At 41.0% G+C, this 21891-nt stretch overlaps 1 protein-coding gene across 3 annotated transcripts in view; it reads right to left on the bottom strand.

Moving 5' to 3' along the window:
• Positions 1–1954: 1954 nt before the first annotated feature.
• Positions 1955–21891, bottom strand: part of ttc7a (tetratricopeptide repeat domain 7A) — a 74504-nt gene continuing 54567 nt past the window's right edge. For 2 of the 3 annotated variants that reach the window (XM_056272415.1, XM_056272414.1), the window contains 4 exons: positions 20995–21098; positions 20791–20925; positions 16255–16457; positions 1955–2558 (listed from right to left, as the gene is read on the bottom strand). In XM_056272415.1, coding sequence (XP_056128390.1) covers positions 2340–2558; positions 16255–16457; positions 20791–20925; positions 20995–21098 — 661 coding nt within the window. In that variant the 3' untranslated portion in view covers positions 1955–2339. Of the gene's footprint in view, positions 2559–16254; positions 16458–20271; positions 20441–20790; positions 20926–20994; positions 21099–21891 lie in introns of those variants that run through there. The other variant, XM_056272416.1, reaches the window with a different exon arrangement.

Here is a 21891-nt window from a genome sequence, read left to right on the forward strand (position 1 = left end):
TTGAATATTACCATGCAGCATGAACACATTTATGATTTTCAAAATCAATAATATTAAGTAATATTACGTTTGTATTTGACAACCTGCAATAACCCAGCCATGAAAAACGTTTATAAACTTTTGCAAACAGATTCAACGTGAATGTGTATTTATACCGGTTTAAATGACATATTAATGTATTTTAGAACAGAAAAAGTATGTCATTGCCCCATTTAGTAAGACCTTCTTATTCCTGTAGTCAAGCATTTGAATTATGCATCAGCAATAGTTAAAACAGAGAAAGCTCTATAAAATATTATGTGGAAGTGATTCAAAACAATACTATGCCAAAACATGCAGAGAGGCCAGAAAGACCGGTTTCAAACAATAGAAATGGGAGGATAATAGAGATACAATTTCAAGAGCACTTGTTAAACTGTGCCAGGAGAAACAGTGGGCATGTATACTGTAGATGTGTGCAAGTAAACAAGAATCCCACTTATAACACTTACATAACCCAACTCAATGGTCTATGCATTTGTTCAATGCTCTCCCTAATTAACATCTTGATCCCGTCATCAAACAGAACTGGCTAAAATAGCACAGCGCTGTTTTCCACGAGGCTTTAGACCCACGTGCTGAAGATCCAACAGCCTCCCCAGAAACTCAAACAAGGCTCGGCTGCTAGGCAACCGCAGCCGCCCCAGAGAAAGAAGACCAAGAGTTTCTCCACCAACAGCACTGGAAACGTTACATAAGATATTTAAGTGCTGTGGAGCTACAGGACCGAAACTGATAAGGAATGAAACCACCAGAAAACAATGACACTGGGATTGCAAAAATCACTCTTTATAAGAACAATCTTTAACCAACATACAGTACAGATGATTACCGGGTATATAAATACTAAAAGAATTTAAAATGAACTAAAGAATTCAACAATTTTGTCCCTGAAAAACAAGACTCAGTATCTGAACATGTTGCAGCACATGTGCACAAAAATATTGCAGATAGAAAGAAAATGTTTTATGTGTTCAGTCATTCTGTCGCATACGTTGTATTTGAGAATATGGAAGTCCACAACACAACTGTCAAGATAAATAAGAACAACATTGTTGGAATCACTGACAGTCTATCAGAATCCACCTGACTATAAAGAGTCCAAGCATTTAAAGTAGCAGTCGACAAAAATTGTAGAGTGCTCTTATAATAAACAAATATTCTGTTGGTGTAGAAGCTAATATTATAGTTATAGTTATCCTTATAGTTATCGTTGTTGGTTTGAACAGGCTTTTAAAGGCATAGTTCACCCAAAAATGAAAATTAGTCCATGATTTACTCACCCTCAAGCCACCCTAGGTGTATATGACATTCTTCTTTCAGACAAATACAATCGGAGTTATATTAAAAAAATGTCCTGGCTCTTCCAAAGCTTGATAATGGCAGTGAATTGCTGTTTCTGTTTTGAAGTCCATAAAAGTGCATCTATCCATCATAAAAGTGCTCCACATGGCTCCGGGGGTTAATAAAGGCCTTCAAAAGCGATGCGTTTGTGTCAGAAAAATATCCATATTTAAAACTTTATAAAGTAAAATAACTAGCTTCCAGCCAAACGAGCATACGGATAAAGTCTAAGCACAACTTATGGGAGTAATGCAACGTATTGCTGATATTTACGCTACGCCATGACCCACTACGCTACTTCTGATGTCATAAGTTGCGCATTAGGAGTAGAATCCGTATGTTCGTTTGGCTGGAAGCTAGAATTTTACTTTGTAACGTGTTAAATATGAATATTTTTCTTACACAAACGCATCAATTCGCTTCAGAAGGCCTTTATTAAACCTCCGGAGCCGTGTGGAGAACAGAAACAGCAATTCACTGCCATTATAAAGCTTGGAAGAGCCAGGACATTTTTTAATATAACTATAGATTGTATTCGTCTGAAAGAAGAATGTCATATACACCGAGGATGACTTGAGGGTGAGTAAATCATGGGCTAATTTTCATTCTTCAACTATCCCTTTAAGGTCACATTTTCTGTTGCTCTGTGAAATAGCGCAGACGTTTCAATGGGAATTCGCGCAGTTTGGAATTTTGTGTGACGTCAAAAAAGTCCCACATTGAATTTTCTCATATTTTTTCATTTGCCACTTGATCAACAGAAAACTGGGTGAGCAGTGCTTCATGCATCGCCACTCTATTCACGACGGACCTTGTTTGCTTGTGAAATTTCACTAATGCGATCACGCTCCCTTTCAATCAAGAGCCAAAAGTGCAAAGTTTTTGTTATACAGTATGTGTCATTAAAGTGATTGAAAGCCAGCATTCCCTCCATATGTACGAGTGTCATAGATGTGTCAGAGTTCTCGTGGGATGATGGTGAAGGGCCGGATAGGGCAGCTGGACTCCAGCTCCAGTGCGGTGAGGAAGCAGTCGGGAGCCTGTGAGCAGCTTCTGCTCTGTAGCGCCTCCCCTAGGGCACTCCAGGCCTCGTGTGCCGTGTTATGCACTTGTATCGCGTCCCTCAGCATCTTCTCCCCGAGACCCACGCGGCCTGTGCGCACCAACAACTTCCCCTGTGGACAGGAAGCGAGGGAGAGTTATACTGCTTTTGTACTGATGTGTAATGTATTTTTGCTGAACTGTTCATTTTTTATATATATTCTAGATTAAAAATTAAAATGCTTGCGGGCAAGAAAAAATATGAGTGTAGGGAGTTTGTGATGGTGTGCTGATGTTATACATTGCTCTATAAATAAAAGTGTTTATTTATAAGGGTATGGGTAAAGTGGAAAGGGGTCAACTTGGAATCAGTATTCTATGGTCTATGGGATTGACACTCTTATGCAGCCTGTCTCTAGTGGCCAGTCGATAAGTCACTTCCATGTTGGTTTCAAAAGAGAGACAGGAAGGTTGCCGCTTGGTCAAGATCAGTCAAGAGTTTTTTATTTTTATTTTATTTTGTTCTTTAATTAACATTAATGACACAAGACAGCAGCAGGTAGCCTATATTAGGCCTAAGCTACTGTCACTTTAAGATCAAATGCACAGATCCGACACGGATCAGATTTTCTCCCAACTGTTTACGTTCATTAAGACTTTTTATTTTAACGCAGTTAAAACGGGGCTTACCAGGATACTTGCCAAAACAGGCATTTTGATGTAGCCCAACTAGGGTCCGAGCACCGATGGTGTGAGGACCCTATTGGAATTGCTCTGTTTATTATTATTATTGTGTGTGTATTCATCTGTTTAAGAGTGAAGACGCAAAAGAGAACTCAGTTCGGTAATGAGGCGCTGTCTTGAGTCTTGCGCTTGAACGGTTTAAAATCATTCGAATTTATGAAGACCACTGTCACGTTCTAATACTGCTTTATAGTTTCTAAAAAACAAGCAGATTTTTGATACCAAAATTGAACTGAATTGGCCTGAATTGAACATCGCACCAATTTTGCAATATGTCGTTTTTTTGGTGTGGGGGCAGGATGGGAAAATCCCCCCTGTGGAGCTGGGCCTGCATTTTAATTTTGAGTAATTCCCAATATCCCATTTTGTTATTCCCATTATTCTCATTGGTGATATTCATTAAACTCTCATTACTGAAAAAAACAATAATCTGTGCTCTACAGTACTCAATATTTAATATCAAGACCTACAGTATAAACTGAATATATATACAGTATAAAATTACTGGATAATTTAAAAATATACACCCTTTGCATTACACTGATGAGAATCTTTTTTGGGGGGGATTGGGGAGCATTATGGGTGAAAAAATAATGACCATATTTATGTTATCACTGAAAAACGGATTTCCCGGATTTTTAAAAAATGTCTTAAGTAAATATTAGATTAAAAAAAACTTAAGTATATATAGGTAAACATCACTGTGTAACACCATATGTTATTTTGATGCATAAAAATTATGAACATTTTTGATTGTGTTTGTTTGGTGAAATACAGTGTAGAAAAATGCTTTATAATAATTTTTTAACTAAATTAACATTCAACTAAAATTGACTTCGCAATAATTGACTTTTTAATGAAATTATGATTTCTCTGATTTAAAGGCAATTTGGAGGGCAAGTACATAAATATCAAGGTATATCAAATATGGTCAAAGGTTAAAATATATTTTTCAGAATTTTCAGGACAATACTACAGTTCAAACAGTAAAGCAAGGTCATGGGTCCAATTCCCAGTGAATGCATGAACTAAAAAATTGTGAAACTTTTTATTTTTGAGTTAAAAACGTCTGCCAAATACATAAATGTTATTGTAAATTACTGCCCAGTACTACACACAATGACCTAATTTGCAGCATAATATTACACATTTAAAATGTACAGTCTTCATTTCCTGGAAAATGAGCCAGAAATATTGATGATAAATAAGACTTGTTTTGTAAATGTGTACAGTATGTATGTATATTTACAAATGCTTTGGCAACGTGAAGCTATTTCCCCATGCCAACAAAGCTTCTTGAATCTGAAATCTCAATAAAATTTACATTGTAAATCAATGGTATGAGATGAAAAGTGGGTTTAGAACAAAAGTGTATGTGCACAGCGAGTTGGTGGATATGCCTAGAGTTAAATTGTGTTACTTTCCCCAATCCCGCCAACACCACCATGATTTACCCATTGCAATTACATTTCATCGTCCCCTCTTTCAGCACACATGCAGTTGTATTTCTGGGTTGCGGCACATGACTGCTGATTATGCAGGCACTTCAAAAGCACATCAGAGAGAATGACTCCGCTGGGGAGAGAGAAAAGCGAGGCAGGAAATGAGGCTCTCACAGACACGAGTGAAAGAAGCAGCCACAGGCAGGGCATGTTTTGAAAGAATGATCATAACACAGCTGCAGGAATACACAGACTGAAAAGCCTGTGGACCAATCACAGCTCAGTAAGAGGCTGTTCTGGTGATTCAGGTGTTTATGGGTCTTATAGCTGGAGGACTGAACAGCAGAGCACAAGAAGGGGGGTTTAAAATATAAACAGATTTGAGGCTAGCACATTTGGGCGTAAATTGCCTCATTTTCATATGGATGTAGCAGAGGTGGCACTTGAAGAACTGCTGTAGGGTCACGGCCCTGCATCTGAACTCTGCTAATCCAACAGGATGCTGATCCGATTCAGCTGGGACCAGATACGATTACAAGTGTCAGCTACTAGGCAGACAATACACACACAGTGTGTTTGCAAGCAGAGAACCCTAACATAGACAAACCATTGATTCATGTACAAACACTACTAGAATTACAGAAAAACACAAAGCCAGAACATTTACACATGCAGTGACTCATTCTTCCTGTTCCTCTTGTAAGGCTGATCAATTAATCAAAATAAAATTTAAATCGTGATATGGCTTAGCATAATTATCAAAACTTTAATGCTAAAAAAAATTTAATGAAATAAATGAGTTGCGCATTTCAGAGCAAAGCGAGGCACTGTTTCCACAGCTCTTGATCCGGTGTTTGCTCCACACAAACTCATCTCTGCATCTGCTCTGAGGATGACCTGATTATTGCTTTGTTGCAGGTCAGCAGACTTGATTTTGCAGGACAATGTGGGACATGAGGTAGAGCGATAACTTATTATTATGTTATATTCATTTGATTTAATCTCTCTCATTAACCATTTCAGTCGTATCTGACTCTTGGTGATGGATTTTCTTGGCAATGGGGTAGGTTGCCAGGTCTTTCCCCAACCCTCTCCATTCCATGGATTGGGACTCACACACACACATTCACTCCTATGGTCACTCGAGTATAGCCAATTCACCTATACTGTATGTTTTTGGATTGTGGGGGGAAAGTGAAACCGGAGCACCAGGAGGAAACCCACGCAGACAAAGGGAGGACATGCGAACTCCACACAGAAAAGACTCTTGGCTCGAACCCGGGACCTTCTTGCTGTGAGGCAACAGTGCTACCCACTGAGTATATTGGTTTATGTTCAATGTAAAGCCTATTTGCACTGATGTTGGATGATAATGTTCTTTATAAAAACTCGAGTGATTCAACACACTACCAATTCTGTGTACTAAATATAATGAATTAAATATATAAATTTATTTAAGCAGTGAATAGGTTGTGCTACTTTATTACCGTAGACCATAAGATTGCATGCATTTTTTACCGGAGTACCATCTTGTAGATGTGGCGGTTGTGGCCTAATGCTTAGAGATTCTGACTTGTAACCCCGAAGGTCGCAGGTACGATTCTCAATACCGGCAGAGTATTGAACGACTGAGGATGCCCTTGAGCAAGGCACTTAACCCCCAATTGCTCCCTGGGTGCCGCAGTGAATGGCGCCGAGTTTGGGTCGCTTATATGCGCCGGCCATTACATCATAAAACATCATAAAAACATCATTACATTTGTAATGAAAACATATATAAACCTGTTGTCAACAAAGGAGGAGCCCTATACAGTTTTTCGCCAAAATAAACGCTAGATGATTTAATGTTTTAAAATGAAGAAATTAAAACATACATTTTATTACTGTAATTTTACAGTAAAATAAAACCAAATATAGATATAAGCTATTTTTGCAAAGCTATTTTTGCAAACTTTAGCCAGGCTTGGATGAAGGGATGCCCTGTACTTTCTACAGTTGTTGATGACTGTCTTCACTGTGTTCCATGGTATATCTAATGCCTTGGATTTTTTTTTTTGTAGCCCTGGGTTGAGTTTGGGAGTTAACAGCCTTACCAAGTGGTTCTCAAAATATAAAATACAATAAAAAGCATCCAGGCAGCCCTAATTCAACATGTTACATTGGTGACTTGAATTTACTTAATGAGCAAAGCAACATCAGCTCGTGAAACCGTAAAGCTCACTCTGCCTCGACTGATTATAATGCATGCCACATCTCGTGTGAAACAGCCTTAACACTGGTTCTATGTCTCATTATCAGATATCTTGCACCGTATGATACAATTGCCTGGTTGCTAGGCATCCCATAAAGGCCTGAGAAGGAGTGAAGTGTTATAAATAATGTATTTGCATTATCTAATCAACTGACAGGGCAATGGTAGAGAACCAGAAAGAAGACAGAGATAGAAAGAGGGAGGGAGAAAGCAATAGAAACACAGAGAAAGGACCCAGAGATTCAAAGAAGGCAGATGTATTGGCAGAAAGAGAAAATTATGAGGTGCTGAGTCACAGCGCTCAGTGTGCTTAAACTCATATGACACGAGAACAGAGACTTCAGAGAAACCGTGTTTGACTCACATCAGCTGATAACCCTAAATGAAAAAAATACCCATCCAGATGCCCTGAGTAATGACTCATTCACACGTTCATATGTCCCCCACAGAAACAGATGAATATATGCTGTATTGTATTGTAAAAAGCGCTATACACATAAATGTGACTTGACTTGACTGTAAGTGTAAGCTTTCATTATGGCTACGCTGATTTTTCAGTAGCCATTACTCCAGTCCTCAGCGTCACATGATCATTCAGATATCATTGTATTGTGCTGATTTGGTGCTCAAACAGTTCTTATTATTATTAATGTTGAAAACTGCTGTGTTGATTCATATTTCTGTAAAAAAAAGTGATTCACACTTTCAAGTGACACGAAAAGTGTATTTTTCATGATTCTTTGATGAATAGAAAGTTAAACAGCATTTATTTAAAAAAGAAATATATTTTGTAACATTTTGACCAATTCAATGAACAAACAAATACATGTAAATACTTCTAATGAATAACTTCCATTAACTTAATAGAAATTGTATTATAATAATGAGAATTTTGAATTTTGAAATACACTCTATTTTCTAAATATGTGTTTGTGGCGAGGGGGCGTGGTTCAGCAAGGTCTGCAGCGGGAGAGAGAGACAGGAGACGAGCAGTGCATGAGTAGGTCAAGTGCAAAATGAACACCTCTGTCTTGTTGTATTAATTGGCGTGGAGAGACCAGATAAAGCCACGAGGAAACGGGAAGCTGGCACGGGGGCTTGTGAGAATGTCTGGAGACTAACTGCCGTTGCAAACGGAGATGCTGATTGCTTTTATCTAAAGTAAATACTGTTGATGCGTTTCTTTTTGTTTTATCGAAAGAGTCAAATAAACGCAAAAGTCTCAGTAAGCTGACCATGTCTTCTTCCTTCCTTACTCTGAACATTATCACACTGGTGCAGAAACCCGGGAAGGAAGAAGAAAAGCTGCTGCAGTCATGACCATACCCCGCCCACTCACATGCCCTTAACGAAGATGGGGCACGTGAGGACGACCCGGAGGCTTTCATTGATCTCTTTGAGAGAACCGCGGAGGCATGTAAATGGCCACAAGCCCACTGGCCGGTGCACCTCATCCAGTCGCTTTAGGGAGAGGCGCAAGTGGCAGCCCAGCAGCTGCCAGTCCAGAACCTCCTGCTCGATGAAGACCTGATGCGAGCCAACCTACAGTGGGTGGGCCTCAGCCCAGAGCAACAGCGCTTCTGATCACTGGACCAGGGCAAGAGTGGCCGGCCCTTCGTAATAGCTCAACAGCTCTGGGACGCATGCCATAGATGGCTGTTTTCTGGGGGAAGCGACGATGAGCAGTTCATCGACAGAGTGGTTATGGAGTAATTCCTTTGCGCGACTGCCGAAGAAGACCGTGCAGTGGGTCCAGTGCCACTGCCTGACATCGCTGGACCTGGCCATTCAACTGGCGGAGGACCAGATGGTGGCGTGCCCCGGGATCGGCGAATCTCTGCCATCTGTCGCTCTCTCTCTCCCCTCCCAAATGTTTTCTACCACTCTCTTTTCCTCTAAACCGGTCCCTCTCCCTAGTTCCTGTGTAAATCTCCCTCCTCGAGCCCAACCCTGATGGAGGGGTGGTTCGGCTCCTGAACCTCCAGCTGGCAAGAGAGGACTGCCCAGAGTGCAGGTGCAGCATTAGCTCCCATTCCTCCACTCTCTCCACGTCAATTCCTTGACCCACTTCTGGTAGGGAGGTCTTGGCTGGCCTGTTGGCATTGCATGGACCCGGGACACTTTGTTGACAGGTATCTGGTGATGAAGCTGGGGACACTGATCTGGGTTTCGGATGCCCCGCAGGCTGTCCCCAATCAAGCTGGCTTGTATCAAATACCTGTGAGTTTTAAGGGGGGATGCTTATCAGGCTTTGGTGGATTCAGGATGTAACCAAACCTTGATTCATCAAAGCCTGATTCAGCCCGAGGCATTGGATAAGAGCTGCATGGTTCAGGTACAGTGTGTACATGGGGATGTGGTGAAATATCCAGTAATGCCTGCTGTTATTAAATTTAACATAGTGTGTTGGTCACAGTAAACCCACGCTTTTGACATCCGCTAATATCAGGAACAAATTGGCCAGCTTTTAGCCAATTATTGGGGTATTTGTGTGCGGATGTCTCTTGTGGTAAGAGAGAGCATGAAAGGGGTGAGGTCGTGCAGCCAGGGGAACAGAGCGCTATTGAGAGGCTAATCCTCACAGAGCGTGATGACTTTCCTCTCGAACAGTCTCAGGATGAGACATTAAAACATGCTTTTGCTTTCAGCTTCAACCAGCTCGACCACTCTCCTATCCATATTTAGCTATTTTAAAAGATAGGTTGTATTGAGTGACCCAAGACACGCAGACAAATTAAGATACAACCCAATTATTAGTACCAAAAAAGCCACAGGGATATGCTTTTCCAGGCGGCTCACTGTAATCCTATGGCAGGACATTTAGGACAAGCAACGACACTAAATCGTCTCAGGACCCGATTCTTTTGGCCGGGCATTCGTGAGAATGTGCACAGATGGTGCGCGGCTTGTCGTGAATGTTAATTGATGAATCCACCGGCCTCCCCAAATGCGCCTTTGCGCCCTCTTACTCAAATGCAGGTACTCTTCGAGAGAATTGGTATGGACCTCATAGGGCAATTAGAACGATCCGCACGTGGGCATCGCTTTGCATTAGTGCTGGTGGACTATGCAACACAATACCAGTTGCGCTCCGCAGCATTTCCGCAAAAAGTGTAGCAGACGCACTTTCATTTAATCTCCCAAGTGGGAATCCCGAAAGAGATTCTCACTGCTCAGGGCACAGCGTTTATGTCATGAACATTACACAAACTTTACAAATTATTGGGCATTAAATTGATTCGCACCAGCGTCTATCACCCAAAAACAACCGGCCTGGTGGAATGATTAAATCGCACGTTAAAAACCATGATTCGGAAGTTCTTTCATGAAGACGCCAAAAATTGCGACGTCAAACTAATCTCATTCACCACCATATTAAGACCGAGCAGGGCGTGGTGGTGCACAGCCGGCAGTATCGTTTACCTAAACACAAAAAAAGGAGGTTCAGACTGAATTAAATGCGATGCTAGACACGGGAGTAATAGAACCTATAGAAACCTATGCCTAAAACCAACGGCTCTGTACGATTCTGTGTGGATTATTGCAAGGTGAATGTTGTGTCGAAATGTTACGCATATCCAATGCTGCGGGTTGAAGAATTACTTTATCGGCTTGGTACAGCTCGTTTTTATTCAACACTGGAGTTAACTGAAAGGTATTGGCAGATCTCCTTATCGCCTATATCCAAAGGAAAAACAGCCTTCACAACGCCATTTTGATTGCACCAATTTGTTATGCTTCCTTTCAGGTGCCGCCCAATTTTCTAAGATTCTCCGGGATATTACAGAAGGTTTGTGCCAAATTATTCGGACCTCACCAGCCCGCTGACTGACCTAACTAAAAACAAAGCACCAGATCCGGTCCAGTGGACGGAGCGGTGTCAGCAAGCTTTCACCCAGGAAAAGGCTGCTCTGTGTGGTGGGCCGCAATTACACTCTCCTGACCTTTCTCTTCCTTTTTTTTTTGTTGCAGACTGACACGTCGGACAGGAGGCTTGGAGTGGTCCTGTCCCAGGAGATCGAGGGAGAACAGATGGCAGTGGCTAACTTTCTCTTAAGGAATGTGTGTGTGTGTGTTTTTGGAGGGGTGGGTGGGGGGGGGGGGGGGGGGGGGGGGGGTAGGGGGGGGTAATAACTCTATCTTCCAATGAAATGACAGACTTCTCTCTTGTGATGTATTCCAGACTTCTTCAATCATTTAGTCTAGTTAAACGTCACCCCTTTCTTACAACAGATTGCAAGCTCACATTTGTCATGCATATCGTGGTCTCAAGGAGATGCATGACGCGGAATTAACAAACAAAGGTACTTTAATAAACACTTGGAGAATACACAGATAATTATTACCACATAACACAAGGATGAGAGCCGACAAGGAACTAAACAGAACAGGGAGTATATTGTGGCGAGCAGGACGAGGTCGAGGGCCGTGGTCGAGGGCTCGCGCCGTCCTCACACGGCCCTCGACCTCGTCCTGCTCGCCACATATACACTCACCTAAAGGATTATTAGGAACACCTGTTCAATTTCTCATTAATGCAATTATCTAATCAACCAATCACATGGCAGTTACTTCAATGCATTTAGGGGTGTGGTCCTGGTCAAGACAATCTCCTGAACTCCAAACTGAATGTCAGAATGGGAAAGAAAGGTGATTTAAGCAATTTTGAGCGTGGCATGGTTGTTTTTGGTGCCAGACGGGCCGGTCTGAGTATTTCACAATCTGCTCAGTTACTGGGATTTTCATGCTCAACCATTTCTAGGGTTTACAAAGAATGGTGTGAAAAGGGAAAAACATCCAGTATGCGGCAGTCCTGTGGGCGAAAATGCCTTGTTGATGCTAGAGGTCAAAGGAAAATGGGCCGACTGATTCAAGCTGATAGAAGAGCAACTTTGACTGAAATAACCACTCGTTACAACCGAGGTATGCAGCAAAGCATTTGTGAAGCCACAACATGCACAACCTTGAGGAGGATGGGCTACAACAGCAGAAGACCCAACCGGGTACCACTCATCTCCACTACAAATAGGAAAAAGAGGCTACAATTTGCAAGAGCTCACTAAAATTGGACAGTTGAAGACTGGAAAAATGTTGCCTTGTCTGATGAGTCTCGATTTCTGTTGAGACATTCAGATGGTAGAGTCAGAAGTTGGCGTAAACAGAATGAGAACATGGATCCATCATGCCTTGTTACCACTGTGCAGGCTGGTGGTAGTGGTGTAATGGTGTGGGGGATGTTTTCTTGGCACACTTTAGGCCCCTTAGTGCCAATTGGGCATCGTTTAAATGCCACGGCCTACCTGAGCATTGTTTCTGACCATGTCCATCCCTTTATGGCCACCATGTACTATCCTCTGATGGCTACTTCCAGCAGGATAATACACCATGTCACAAAGCTCGAATCATTTCAAATTGGTTTCTTGAACATGACAATGAGTTCACTGTACTAAAATGGCCCCCACAGTCACCAGATCTCAACCCAATAGAGCATCTTTGGGATGTGGTGGAACGGGAGCTTCGTGCCCTGGATGTGCATCCCACAAATCTCCATCAACTGCAAGATGCTATCCTATCAATATGGGCCAACTAAAGAATACTTTCAGCACCTTATTGAATCAATGCCACGTAGAATTAAGGCAGTTCTGAAGGCGAAAGGGGGTCAAACACAGTATTAGTACGGTGTTCCTAATAATCCTTTAGGTGAGTGTATATATGCACAGAGTTAACAAGTGAACTAAATGGGAGAGATGTGAACATAATAATTAACTAATGAGTAACCAAGGAAACTATCAAGGGTATGGAGAATGCTACACTGAAAAGATATTCCAGAAACCTAAACACATGATCAAAACCCCAATGAAACTAAACATAATTCTGACAACATTCAGATCTACCTCGATCCAATCAACAACCGATGGACAGCTAAGTCCCACCCAACAATTGTATCTTTTTCACTCAGATGTACGTCACAATACAGAAGAAAAATATCTGTTGCTATTTCCGTTACATTGACTTGTGTGAATTGGAAATATTTCCATGAGATTTACCTGGTTCTGGAACAACATGTGAGTAAATTGTGTCATAATATTCTACTTTTAGAAGTACTGTAGGTGAAAAAATAGGCTCTGAAATATATTGTCTCTCAGAGGATTGACGGGCGCAACGAGAGCGCTGGTCTCTCTAGTCATAATGAACAGAAATGTTTAACCTCTCCCTATTGGATCCAGTTAGAGAATTCCCTCAAAACTCCACTTCAGTTCAATCATAGCAGCTCAAGTCAGAGAAATCAGTGGTGTGACGTTCTGATGAAGACAGGCTGTCTGTGTGCATGCGTGTGTGTGTGTGTGTGTGTGTGTGAACTATGCAGGGCATCACCAGCAAGCACAGAATTAGTTCTCATCAGCTCAGGGAATTGATATTTTATGTCTTTTGTCCAAAAATAGTGGGGACGCGTACTCTGATTGGCCAGAAATAGGAAGAAAATGGCCTAGCTTCACTTCGGTTACTCCACAGAAGATGAGTAATGAAGGGCCTGACATTATGCAGTCACAATGAGAGCAGAGAGTGGAGGCAGAGCTAATGTTAGCACACATCACTGTGGGTTGTAAAGATGTACATACTGTACTGTATGTACAGTAAATTGCATATGCAACGACTTAATCAAAATATCCCAAATCACCTTCAAAGCTTTATACGTTATGAAAAATGCATTAATATGAAATTATATTCTCTTAATATTTGTATTTTTCTCTTTTGCTTTAATAACAGCAGCACTGAAGCTGCATGAACTCCACAAGTTTCTCAAGATCCTGTTCTCTAACATGATTTGAAAATGATCAGAAGAGCATCATGAGCTTCTATGGAAGCAAGAACGTCTGACCGTCTGTACAAAGTCACATGATTATTATTAAATGACTAAAATGGCAGACTTTCAATGTAGTCTCATACCAGTGGATTATTTTAGTATGTGTTATTTTAGTGTTTATTTATATACAACTATAGTATTTATTAATATTCTAAATTAATTTTTAAACTAATTTAATTGATGAGAACTTTTATTTTTATATTTTATGCTATTTTAATTTTAGTTGAAGTTTTAGTATTTTTGTTATGTGCTTTTGTTCTATATTTTTATTTAGCTTTTTGTTTATTTATTTATTTTCATTATTAAGTACTTCAATTAAAAATTATTTTTAAGGCAAGACACTATAGGATAACTAATAATGTTAAATAATTTGTTTTCTTTTTCTTTTTTGTTAAAGCAGAACATAGAACAAAATACAGTTAGACAATACCATCAATACAAAACACATAAAACAGAAAGTAGCATGTACATGTAATTATGTGAAGTGAAAAGATATATAAAAAGAATATACACTCACCTAAAGGATTATTAGGAACACCATACTAATACTGTGTTTGACCCCCTTTCGCCTTTAGAACTGCCTTAATTCTACGTGGCATTGATTCAACAAGGTGCTGAAAGCATTCTTTAGAAATGTTGGCCCATATTGATAGGATAGCATCTTGCAGATGATGGAGATTTGTGGGATGCACATCCAGGGCACGAAGCTCCCGTTCCACCACATCCCAAAGATGCTCTATTGGGTTGAGATCTGGTGACTGTGGGGGCCATTTTAGTACAGTGAACTCATTGTCATGTTCAAGAAACCAATTTGAAATGATTCGAGCTTTGTGACATGGTGCATTATCCTGCTGGAAGTAGCCATCAGAGGATGGTACATGGTCAAGCAAGTCATCTTCATTTATATAGCGCTTTTTAACAATGGATTGTTTCAAAGCAGCTTTACAGAGATAAAAATATAATTTAAGGTAACAGAGATTGTTTTGGCTTTATAGCGGTTCTTGAATAATGTTATTTCCAGCTAAAGTTAATTTTTTTTGATTGATTCACCTCCGTCGAAATGATCAGACTTTAAACGCGAACCTGTGATTAACGCTGACGGCGTTCACATGCACATTCAGAATTGATTCTATAGTTATGTGCTTTTGAAAATATGTGCGCAGGTTTGTAATTCCATACAACCCATGCCTAAACAAACAACTTGTCTTGCCTATAAATTTTGATACAGAATTTTGTTTTATTTTATCACTTTGGGGTACGCGAACCGAAATTCACAACGCTTTAACTGTAGGGTGGGAAAAGGGATCCTCCATAGGGAGAGGATAGTTGACACTTCAGCACTGCATTGTCATCGGGTCCAGGCGAATCTCCTTCGTCAGATCTGGATACGGCCTGGATCCGGCAGGCTGCGGGAAAACCTCGGGATAAACAAAGACACTAATATTAGCGTAGATGCGATTCTTCTTATGATGTAACAAGTACATCAAGATTTAAGGGAAGTGTTCCCATGGTGGCCATAAAGGGATGGACATGGTCAGAAACAATGCTCAGGTAGGCGGTGGCATTTAAACGATGCCCAATTGGCACTAAGGGGCCTAAAGTGTGCCAAGAAAACATCCCCCACACCATTACACCACCACCACCAGCCTGCACAGTGGTAACAAGGCATGATGGATCCATGTTCTCATTCTGTTTACGCCAAATTCTGACTCTAACATCTGAATATCTCAACAGAAATTGAGACTCATCAGACCAGGCAACATTTTTCCAGTCTTCAACTGTCCAATTTTGGTGAGCTCTTGCAAATTGTAGCCTCTTTTTCCTATTTGTAGTGGAGATGAGTGGTACCCGGTGGGGTCTTCTGCTGTTGTAGCCCATCCTCCTCAAGGTTGTGCGTGTTGTGGCTTCACAAATGCTTTGCTGCATACCTCGGTTGTAACGACTGGTTATTTCAGTCAAAGTTGCTCTTCTATCAGCTTGAATCAGTCGGCCCATTCTCCTCTGACCTCTAGCATCAACAAGGCATTTTCGCCCACAGGACTGCCGCATACTGGATGTTTTTCCCTTTTCACACCATTCTTTGTAAACCCTAGAAATGGTTGTGCGTGAAAATCCCAGTAACTGAGCAGATTGTGAAATACTCAGACCGGCCCGTCTGGCACCAACAACCATGCCATGCTCAAAATTGCTTAAATCACCTTTCTTTCCCATTCTGACATTCAGTTTGGAGTTCAGGAGATTGTCTTGACCAGGACCACACCCCTAAATGCATTGAAGCAACTGCCATGTGATTGGTTGATTAGATAATTGCATTAATGAGAAATTGAACAGGTGTTCCTAATAATCCTTTAGGTGAGTGTATAAAAAATATATACTGTATAAAAAATAGGGGGGGACGAGGTGGTATTGGGTCAGATCGCTATTCGGGGCATCAAAGTGGAAGTAAATATATATTAGTTTTAGGGTTCAAGATGTTAAAGTGAGAGAGTGTGATGCACAGCATGTGTCTGTGGATGTGTGTCACTCACCAGGTGCAGCAGTATATGGTGTCCTCTGGGGTTGATGGCGAGAGCTTCATCGTACAGGCTCTTGGCCTCGGTGTCGTTGCCCCTAAGCTCAGCCACACGGCCCTTGAGCAGCAGCACTGAGTGTGAGGTGGGGAAGAGAGTTCCTGCCTCCTGCACACAGAACTGACCTTCCTTCATCCGCCCGTCAGCGATGAACAGCTCCCCTGGTCGGCACGGCATCACAAAACATACAAGAGATCAATGAGAACAATAATAAACCATTCTGATGGCATAATTGTTTTTGTGACATTACACTAAAATGATATTATTACAGTTACAACTCTCTTTTTTTCAGTGACAGCTTTGTCATATCGTGAGATTCTCTTATTGTGAGATTATCTCTAATCGAGTGCATGATGATTCATCTTTATGAAACGTCTCTGACTTCACGGCCGTGACACAGCCATCTGGAACATCAACACCCTCAAAGACGGATCTGCTGCCACAGCATTACAACTCTGACAGAGTAAAGGAGTGAATACCAACATGCTTCATTTCAGACAAGCTGTGGTTCAACCAGGAGAATCGCACGAATGCCGCATTTTGTTCTGTCTAGATGATTTAAAATGCAGCTTAGGCAACATATTTGCGATCGCAAATGCACGATGACCTTCTCCCCTTTCTCCCCTTAAATCTCACACTCAGGCTCATAGAGGGATATCCATGCTCATGTCTAAATAAGGCCATGTGTAGGGTGCTGTACAAGCATCTGCAGCTCTACTCTAGCATTTAGGACTCACCACAGCAAATAAACAGTTCTTATCAACGGCTGCCTGTTGTGTATTTCTGTTTGTTCAAACAGAATCACGGGTTGGAGAATTTAGGCAGCTATTACACACAAAAAAGGGTAGTTTTGAAAATTGCATACGTGTATAGTGCTTCCAAGATAGCTGCAGTGTATTTACATTTTTCCTCACACCTATCTGCAATTAATTCAGACTGAACTGCTTAACATACAGACTTATTCCAACTATGTTTCGTAGATAATTGCAGCCTTAAGGTGCGGTCACATTTATTGCTGCTCCTGAATTGTTACAGGCCAGTAATTTTAATAGGAATTCAAGCAATCGGAAGTTTGAGTGAGGGCAAAAGATTTCCCTACGCAGATTCAGAAAAACATTTTTTGAAACAACACTGAAATGAAATAAAATAAGCAATAAAATTACTAAGACTGAAATACAAATAAATTAACGCTAAATAGAAATATATATTTTTTTAAAACAGAAACTAATAAAAATGTCAAAACACAACAAAATTACTAAAACTTAAAGGTGCAATAGTTGATCTGGGAAATGCTAACTTTAGCCTGCTACCATTAAAAGCATACGATCCCAGCCTCACTGCAAATCGGCGTCCAAACACGCTGATGACGTATGAGGTCTATGTGAACAGGCTGCGCAGTGGTATGCAAAACGCACGTCGACTGACAGGGAACACATAGTAGCAATTCATTCAGACCGAATGCAATAATTGAACAAACATTTTATAGTCCTACACTTTCCACAGACGATATATATTTATAAAAATACATTTAGACCGTTTAACATAGTGATTGCTATCAGGATGAGACTTTCAACCAGCATAACAAAACATTTTTCTGTAGAGAATCACCTATTGCACCTTTAATATAAAGGGCCCTATTTTAACGATCTGAAACGCAAGTGTCAAAGCGCAAAGCGCAAGTAACTTTGTGGGCGGATCCCGGCGCTGTTGCTATTTTCCCGGCGGGATAAATGCCTCTTGCGCCTGGCGCAAATCTAAAAGGGGTTGGTCTGAAGTAGCTTCATTATTCATAGGTGTGGTTTGGGCGTAACGTGAAATAAACCAATCAGAGCGTCATCTCACATTCCCTTTAAGAGCAGGCGCGCTTGTTCTAAAGCGGATTCCTATTATAACGGCGGATTTGCCAGGCGCGCGCCAGGAGCGGTTCACAGCCGAGGAGAGCAACGTTCTCGTCAGGGCCGTAAAACACAGAGAAGTGACATTGGGGATGTAGAAACCCACCCAAATTAACTTCTGTTAAACAGGCGTATGATAATTTGGGTAAATGTGTAAGCTACATGTATGCTTTTATAATAAATTGCCTGCCTATCTATCTATCTATCTATCTATCTATCTATCTATCTATCTATCTATCTATCTATCTATCTATCTATCTATCTATCTATCTATCTATCTATCTATCTATCTATCTATCTATCTATCTATCTATCTATCTATCTATCTATCTATCTATCTATCTATCCATCCATCCATCCATCCATCCATCCATCCATCCATCCATCCATCCATCCATCCATCCATCCATCCATCCATCCATCCATCCATCCATCCATCCATCCATCCATCCATCCATCCATCTATCTATCTATCTATCTATCTATCTATCTATCTATCTATCTATCTATCTATCTATCTATCTATCTATCTATCTATCGTTCTATCGTAATAATGTATGATTTGCAAAAATGAAAACTGCTGCTTAGATGAGAGAATCAAAGTGTATGCGCGTTGTGCACACGCTACATTGATTATGGCCAAGCATGCGCCCTTAAAATAGCATAATGAACAATGCGCAACGCGCCACTGACTTTAGACTATTTTTTTCTGGTCAGTGGCGCATTTGTTACATAGAACAGCAAAATAGCATGAGGGAAAGTTTGCGCCGGAACACGCCTCCTTTTTGCGCTGAACCGCCCCGGGGAGCGCAAGTGTATTTCTTAGTTAACCGACGTGTGTCTGTGGAGGGAAAAGCCCGCTTTGCGTGGGTGCAAAATAGGAATGATACATGCGTCAGTGTACAAAGTCATTTGCGCCGAGTGCAAGATAGGGCCCATAAACTGTAAATGTAAAAATAAAAGCTAATTCAAAATATTATTAAATACTTTAATAATGAAATAACACTAGTTTGAAAGTCACCTTTGCTTGAGCTGCATTTCATACATCGCTACACTATTGATAATAGACAATGGACCTTTATCCCATAGCAAAATTTTGCGAATGTTTTGGTTTTAAAATATAAGATCTCCCACTGATTTTGTTGAAATGTTCAACATTCAAAATGTAACAGTGCTGGCGTTGTTGTAATATCTCCATACTGAAGTGTTACTGGTCTTCTTTCTGGTAATTATTTGCATAATACTTAGTTGTGATAGGCCTTTCTTGCATCTATTTCCATCAATAGCTGCCTTTGCACTGCAAACACAGTTTTGTGCTATGTTGTTTCTTCACAGACAACACATGCTGAGTGGGATAACAATGAAATTAAACATTTATAAATAAAAATACATTTATTTGAAACATTTTAATGATTTATTATAATATGTTATTCTGATATACCCTAGAAACCTAGACGCACCCTAGCGGCAGCAAAAAATATTTTGCAGCCAGTGTGGTCTAGCAACTCTCCGTTGGCTTGCGAGCTGGAAAAAACAAACTCTGGTCAGGCCAATCACATCGTGTATAGAGTTGGTGGGCGGGCTTAACATAATGACAGCAGAGTTGTGACGGTTCCGCGTGATTTCCATAAGTGATTTCCCTGCTACTTGAAAACAAAGAAGATGCAGCTGGCGAACAGCGGTCTTTCGAATCGTCTTTGGCCGCGACTCTGGAGGACTTGGAGTTAAGAGAACGTCACTTAAGTCATTCTTAAAAAAGGAAGATGTGTTCGGAGTTTTGACGACCGGATACGGCAAAAGTTTATTAATATATCAACTAGCTCCGCTGGTGGGAAAACGCACGGGACTCACTCATCCACAGCCGTTCATTGCTCTGTTGTAGCGCTATCCTATTGCGTGCAGAGGGATTTTGAAAGACAACTGTTTATCCCGCCCCTCGGATTGAGGCATGCCAATTGTGAGTTCCCAGACCTAACATCTTGATGTAGGTCTGGCTTGGCAGGCTAATTCTGATACAAAGCACATAAAAACACTGACAGATTACAAATGACAGCTGATGTAAAAAAAATATGTGCTACATGGTGGACTGTGTTCAGTGGGCCCTTGCGCTCAGTACTATTTTGAACTATCAGTGTGACATCACGCCCATTCTTTCAATGGGCCACTCTTGTGCTCTCACATTTACTAATTTTGATAGAACCAGGATATGTCCCATTTTAGACAGGAAATGAACCCATGCCAGAGGAATGCTGGGAATGGGAACAAGAGGGCACAAACACTCAGTATAAGATCCCTGGGAAACGCATTTCATGCAGAGCAGCATATAAATAACGCAAAAATAACATCCAAATAATGTCATAGTACGTCAATGACTTCCCAAATGTATTAAAGTCAACATGAGTACAGAAAAAAATCTCAAAAAACAATTACAAACTTGATATTTCATTCAAATGTAAGAAGATCTGCATATGAAACACTTTACTTTTAGCTGACGTCATCTAGGAAAATAAGGCAAATTATGTCCTTCTAAAGTACTGCAAACATCAAAGCGGTAATTTATATTCAAAAAAGAAGTGTAATTTCTACACTTACGACGTACCTGCTTGCAGCCAGATGCGCTCCAGGGTGGTCCAAATGTAGGCAGGGCCGTGTCTGTGGGTGGAGCTGATGGCCGACACCTCCGACATGGCCTGTTCCAGACGGGACACAGCGAGAGACGGAGCGCTCTGAGACCCTGACACAACATGACACACATCTCAGTTACATAAACACACATGCAATCACACATGCTCATGATACACACCGGTCTCTATCTCCTGGAAGTCTGGGAGGGTAAGATGGAGGCCGCTGGATTTCCTGCTCAGTGGGCCTGGATCAGGGGGTATGCTACTAGTGTCATCCTCCTCACTGGAACACATGAAATCACAACATCTCGATCACATGGAAATACTGGGCTATAAATACACAGACTAAATGAGGAAATAAACAAATCTACTAGCTACAGAAACAAATCAGGACATATAGGCCGTGTGTCCATCAAACAGTTTTTTTCTGAGGCTAGCTTAATTTTCCAATTGTTTTTAATGGGAGCTGAGCGATCGTCGTTTTTTTTCCGGTCGCCGAGAGCTGAAGAATGTTCAACTTTGGTAAAACGCAGAACTCATCACTGTCACTTTTTACCCAGCCGTCCAATCACAGTGGAGGAGGGGCGGGACAAATACCACAGCAACCACGTCCTGCTGGGACAATGGCAACAGACGAGAACAACGGAACAAAACCATTGAAAACAAAAGCCAAAGCAAATACTTTACATTGTATTGACATTTTTTATATTCATAAACATACTATCTGGGAAATCAGATATATTAGTAACAATTCTGCAGATATTCCATATCATATTGCACATATACGGTCTCAACTGAAAAACAATGCTGCGTCGCTGAAGCGCCCGCAGGAACATGTTTTCAGAAGAGCCCTGGCGTTATTAGCTTGCTAAAACACTTTGGTGGACACACGGCCATAGGTTGCTTCACAAATGGAAGCCTGCATCCTAGTGAGACTGTGTCCTTCCTAGTCTAGTTCTTTGGAGGCTTGTAGGCTGGAGTCCTCCTCAGCGTATATTTTTTCATACGATATTGATATTCATCCCGATATACGTTTACCTACCATTAAAGGGGAAGGAAATGCTTTCCACATATTT

This window comes from Rhinichthys klamathensis, unplaced genomic scaffold (assembly GCF_029890125.1).
Source record: "Rhinichthys klamathensis goyatoka isolate OS25496 unplaced genomic scaffold, OSU_Roscu_1.1 h1tg000338l_1, whole genome shotgun sequence".
NCBI classification, from domain to species: Eukaryota; Metazoa; Chordata; class Actinopteri; order Cypriniformes; family Leuciscidae; genus Rhinichthys; species Rhinichthys klamathensis.